The sequence below is a fragment of the Malus sylvestris genome, chromosome 7 (genome assembly GCF_916048215.2).
Source record: "Malus sylvestris chromosome 7, drMalSylv7.2, whole genome shotgun sequence".
Lineage (NCBI taxonomy): Eukaryota > Viridiplantae > Streptophyta > Magnoliopsida > Rosales > Rosaceae > Malus > Malus sylvestris.
In genome coordinates this window covers 24539200-24545332 of record NC_062266.1, presented here as the reverse complement: position 1 = coordinate 24545332, position 6133 = coordinate 24539200, and the positions used below count along the sequence as shown (strand labels likewise).

The 6133-nt window shown below is 39.4% G+C and overlaps 1 protein-coding gene across 1 annotated transcript; it reads left to right on the top strand.

Annotated features, from left to right (window-relative positions):
• The first annotated feature begins 2847 nt into the window (after positions 1-2847).
• On the top strand, positions 2848-3507 carry LOC126630208 (uncharacterized). The gene has a single exon (XM_050300321.1). It carries the CDS (start codon positions 2848-2850, stop codon positions 3505-3507), a length of 660 nt encoding a protein of 219 aa, XP_050156278.1.
• Positions 3508-6133: the final 2626 nt, after the last annotated feature.

Sequence of the window (6133 nt, the reverse complement as noted above, 5' to 3'; positions counted from 1 at the left end):
ATTGGGATTCTTCAATGCTTAGGAGCTGATGAGAACGGTCACCCGACTAAAGTGACTTCCCAAAAGCTTTTGGAGCAATGATTGTTCCTCACCAGGGAAGAATGTGATAGACCCCATATTGTCCCAACTCCCCGACACCAGTAATGTCAGAACAAAGAAGAAGGGACCAGGTAATTGCAGTCAGGTTCTTAATCAAAAGATTGTTGGTGTATGAAAGAGAGATGAAGCAAGAAAGGGAGAGATTGGAAAAGAACAAAAGGAAGTATCTTCAAGCACCTAAAGCAGAAGTGAAGAAGAGTTCTTTGGGAAGGAATTGGAGGCAACCATACAAATGGCTGAATGTATATATGACCTGGATGGGCCATAAGACTTGCCTGAGAGTTCAGAGTTGGTTGAATTTTTGTGCGCATAACCTGACAAGCCACCACCAGAGGTACAAGACCTCTTAGAGACTATTGATTTGGGGTTTAAGGAAGATCCAAGGCTTATACAAATTAGTGGCCTGCTAGAAATGGGAGATCAGGCAAAGATTATCAACCTTCTGCATGAGTTCAAAGACTGTTTTGCTTGGCATTACACTAAAATGCCATGTTTAAATCCAACCTTAGTAGAACACAAAATACCTATTAAGAAGGGGTATAAACCTGTGAAGCAAGCACCACAGAGGATGTTAAAAGAGATTGAAGAAATTGAAAGGCTAGTAAAAGTTGGATTTATTAAGCCTACCAAATATGTCGAGTGGTTGGCCAACATTGTACCTGTATTAAAAGCTATAACTAAGGCAGTCCGATGTTGTGTTGACTATAGGAACATTAATGGAGCCATGCCTAAAGACAAATATCCCATGCCATGGCTGACTTATCTATTAGTGTAACTGCCAAACACCAAGTCTTGTCTTTCATGGATGGGAATGCTTGTTATAATCAGATAAAAATGGCTAAAAAATATATACATAAAACAACTTTTAGGTGCCCAGGACATGTAGGAGCATATGAATACTTAGTGATGCCCTTCGGGATCAAAAAAGCCGGTGTAACCTATCAAAGAGCGATGAATGTAATTTTTGATGACTTGATTGGCCATAGCATGGAAGTATACATTGAAGACATCGTGGTGAAGTCTAAAACTAAAGAGCAGCACTTGGTAAACCTCAGACAAGCCTTAAAAAGAATGAAAATTCATAAAAGAGGTGTAGAGGTTGACAAGAACAAAGCATGGGCAATCATAAAATCACCTTTTTCCATCAATAAAGTACAATTGTAGAGGCTACTAGGAAAAATTAACTTCCTGAGGAGATTCATTGCTAACTTGGCAGGTAAGATTCAGCCACTAACTCCTCTGCTAAGATTGAAAGACATGGAAGAATTTGAGTGGGGCCCACCACACTAAGAGGCTTTCGACATAATAAAGACTTACTTAGCCTCCCTACCAGTGCTCATGCCACCTTAGAGGGAGAAGCCTTTAAAACTTTATATTTCTGCTTTTGAAAAGTCAATAGGAAGCTTGCTGGCCCAAAACAATGAAGGTGGGAGGGAACAAGAAATATACTACCTCAATAGAATCCTTACTAAGGTAGAGGCGAGATATACACCAGTCGAGAGGTTGTGTTTGGTTCTATATTTTACTGCTTGCAAACTAAGGCATTACATGTTGCCTTGCCACATCCACATCATCGCCAAGACAAATGTAATCAAATACATGTTGTCAAAACTAATGCTAACTGGGAGGATTGGAAAGTGGATTCTAGCACTTTTAGAGTTCAGATTTCAGTATGTGCCCCAGAGAGCGATCAAGGGACAAGCAATTGCAGACTTCTTGGCTGAACACCAAGAGTCTCAGGATAAGATTATCAACATCCCAGGAACTCTGGAGGTAGCCAGTATGTGTATCCTATCGAGCAAAGCCTTATCGGGCAGAGAATAATGGATCCAATAAGAGATAAAAAGAATAGCTAGTCTCTGGATCACTCATTGAAGACTATATTTTGATGGTTCTTGCACTCAAATTACCTTTGGAGTCGGATTGTTATCATTAATCCTAAGGGTGCTCATCATTATTATTCATTTCTCCTAGACTATCAAGAGACTACCAAAAATTGGGCAGAGTACGAAGCGCTGATAATTGGCCTGGAAATCTTAATAGATTTGGGGGCAATTGAAGTTGAAGTATTTGGTGATTCAGAGTTGGTGATCAATTAACTAAATGGAGAGTACAAGTGCAGACATATCACCATGACATGTTACTATTTGGCATCTACACAACTATTGAGCTATTGGGGCACTGAAATATCAATTAGCCATATCCTCAGTGAGTCAAACGTAATTGCTAATGAGATGGCACAGTTGGCTTCTAGAGCACAAATCCAAAAAGGGAAGTTTGAAGAGGATATAGAAGTTTAGAGAAGAAATCTCCCTTCTATCTTTGAAAGGGGATTTAGCTTAGAGGTGTTAACTGAAGAGGTGGAGATAGAAGATTGGAGGACACCTATTGTTCAGTATTTGAAAGATCCCCCATTTCCCACAAGTAAGAAGAATAGGTGACAAGCAACTAAGTATGTTTTATAGGAGGGAAATCTACTGAGGAAGACCCCAGATGTACTTTTATTGAAGTGCTTAGGTCAGGAAAAATCAATAAGAGTAAGGGCTGAAGTACATGAAGGAATCTATGGGGCACACTAAGATGAGATGGTTGCTTAGAAGATATGGCTATTTCTGGCCCGAGATAAAAAAAGACTGCAAGGCTTAAGCCTGAGGATGTGAAGAATGTCAAAGATATGGACCTCTCCAACATGTGCCCTCAGTGCCCTTGAATCCCGTGGTCAAGCCTTGGCCCTTTCGAGGATGGGCAATGGACTTCATCGGGCAAATTCATCCCGCTTCTAGCAAAGGAACATTCATAATTATGGCAATAGAGTACTTCACCAAATGGGTAGAAGCTTCAACAGTGAAGACCATAACCTCAACTGCGGTCAAGAAATTCATCGAGATCAAGATCTTACACATATATGGGGTGCCCGAGACAATTGTTATAGACCACGGGTTATCTTTTATTTCAAAGAAAGTAGAAGAATTTGCAAGTAAGTTCAAGATTAAGATGATCCAATCTAGTCGTTACTACCCCCAGTCAAATGGTCAAGCAGAAGCCAGCAACAAGATCTTGGTAAACATTATTAAAAGAATGGTGACTGAGAGTCCAAAAAAATGGCATGAGAAATTAAGAGACATTTTGTGGGCTTACAGGACTTCCAAGAGCGCAGGAACTGGAACAACTCCTTATGCCTTAACTTTCGAGCAAGATGTTATATTCCCCATGGATATTAATGTGAGTTCTGTTAGGATTCAAAATAAATTTGGGTTGTACAGTGAAGAATATATTCAAGCTATGTGTCAAGGAGTTGAAGATCTAGATGTAGCCCTAATCGAAGCTCTAGATAAAATTCAAGAGGGGAAGAGAGTTGTTGCCCAAGCATACAATAAAAATGTGAAGTTGAAGAACTTAGAGAAATGAGAGTTAGTGTGGAAGACAATTCTGCCTTTAGGAGTTCAAGTTAGAGGCTTTGGGAAGTGGAGTCCGACTTGGGAACGTCCATTCATTATCAACCAAGTACTAAACAAAGGGGGATATTACTTGGTAGATTTGGAAGGAAGCTTACAGAGGTATCCAGTTAATGCTAAGTTTTTTGAAGAAATATCACCCAACATTGTGGGATGTTAGAGATTGCTACATTGAAGAAGTATAAACGTTGCGAGTGGTCTAAAGTCAGCTTATTTGCCCATTGTAGTTAAGTTTTAGAGAGGAAATGCAAGATCAAATGGATTGAAGAAGTCATTTTCATTTCATTAAATGTTGAAGTTACATAATAGTCAGCAATAGTTTTACATCCTTGGTTAAAATAGCTATCCTAGGATGGCTAACTGAGCTTCAGCATCTTCAACTTCAACATTTACTTCCTTGACTGCTTCAATCTTCTAGTAAGGTTGTTTCGTACTAACGGTTATTCCTCCAACCTCTTAATCGCAGAAGACACCTCTGTAATCCTTGCTTTATAGAAGAGCATTCTTCCACAAGTCCTACCAAAGTCTTCGACATTGTTGTGGTAGTTGATCCCGAAGCATACACCTACGATGATGAAGTAATCAAGAAAGCAGAAGCTATGGGGAAGTCTGGGCTTATGGATACCTGTGCAAGGGAAGATAGCTTTATATTCACAAAAGGAATCTATTGGTGCGATTAAAACTGCCCGGCTACTCCTCAATGCAATAGAAGTCTTGAAATAGAAGCTGGAAGCAGTGCACCTTTCTGAGGATATTATAAAAATTGATTTCTCCTTGGGCATATTGTTTTTAACAATAATTCAGACCTAAAAAAGCCCATGTAGGTCCCAAGGAATGCACTCATCCCTCATTGAAGAAGAGTTCAGTGTGCAGGCTTACCAGAGAGCGATGAAAGCCATTGAGAAGACGACACATGGTGGAAATTCCCTCGTCAGTCTCGTAGAGAGATTGGGTTCATGCAGCTTTAGTTGCCATTGAGCAAAGTTGAAGGAGACTGAGAAAGCAAAGAGGATTTTCTGGAAATTATGAAGGTTCTAAGAATTTTGGGAAATTCTAGGAATTCAAAGGCTTGGAATGGCTATGGTATTCTGTTAAGGGGTTTAGGGAAGGATTATATAGTAAGTAGCCAATTAATGGTGGAGTTCATGGGTTAGTGCAAAAGTTTTAGATAACCAACGGTTGCTTTAAATGGCGTAAGTTCTGAGCAAAAACGTGCGACGACTATTCAATCATTATTTATGCCTCAGTTTGCAGGCTAAAAAATGATTGAATGGGGCACTATTTGGGTTAATATTTGAGCCTTGGGCTGCAAGTATGTGGAAGCCCAAAGATGTTGAATAAAATAAGACTTGCCCGAAGCCCAGCATCAAGCCTAGAGACAAGTTGGTGCCTTTCCATTAATGCATAGGCCATGTGCCTATGATTTAAAATGTTAAGTGATGGGGTCTAACTCACAATCAGCCAAAAAGCACATTTCAGTGACAACACAAATAAAAGGCTGATGATTCACTACCCTTTAAGTGCTTTTGGGCAAAAACAAAGTCAATGCAGTCGGGCTAATCTGCCTATAAAATGAGGAAGAGGCCCGAGAGACAAAGACACTCAACCAATCAAACAAACAAACATACAAACTCTGTTCTCAAGCTATATTTGCATCCAAAAGCTGTAATTAGCCTAGATTTCAATCATTTTGAGAACCATTCCCTACAAAAGCCATTTTTGTCTAGTTTAAAGCCCTGCTATCACCCCTAGTGGCGTAGTATTGATTCCCTTGTGTAAACTTGCCTACCGTCCATCACTTTTTAGCGAATAAACCCTGTGAACTCAAAAGAGAAGTGATTGCAAGAAGTTCAACCTTACCTGACAAGGTGAAATTTTGCTCAAAGCTCTTTGTTTGTTTTATAAGTTAATAGATCTACTGCTTAATGTCTTCTCCAGCATGTATTCAAGTCATTCCCATCAATTTTCCAATTATAAGAGTTCTATTTGCATCCAGATTTGGTTAGTTTAAGGGACATGCTATCATTAATATCAATCAAAAACCAAGTAAATGACTTAAGGGGATCTGGACTCCCTCTATTCGAACATACAAGACTATGAACTAAAAGTCCTTGTTCGCAAGGCAAGAAAAAGAACTTAAAGTGGACTTAACTTATCCACAACAATCCTTTGATAACAAGAAGTCCGAGTAACTTGAGGCGCAAGTAATTGACTAAACACAATCTTGTTCTACATCTACTATACCGAGATAGCAGTGGCACGCCTAGCACTTGGTTAGTTTTGATTGTGAGCCTCAAGGCCTACACCTAAGGCCCCACAAAGGCACCTTTCAAAACTAACTTTATCCTCTTATTGCAGCACATCAGCAAACAAGAGCCTGACTACACATCCAAAGTGCCAATCCCTTGGGGAGCAGTGTTGAGAGCCAATAAGCCCTATCCAAAGAAATCTTCGCCCGAACAAAAATCTTTCATAAAAATTTATTGAATACGTAGCGGAAATAGAATAGTACACAAATTAATTCATAACAAAAGCTACTAACAAAATAATAATTATATTGTAACAATTCTTTCGAATGC

Excerpts from the sequence above, each read along its gene's own strand:
- LOC126630208 (XM_050300321.1), top strand. The coding sequence starts at position 2,848 with ATGGACTTCATCGGGCAAATTCATCCCGCTTCTAGCAAAGGAACATTC.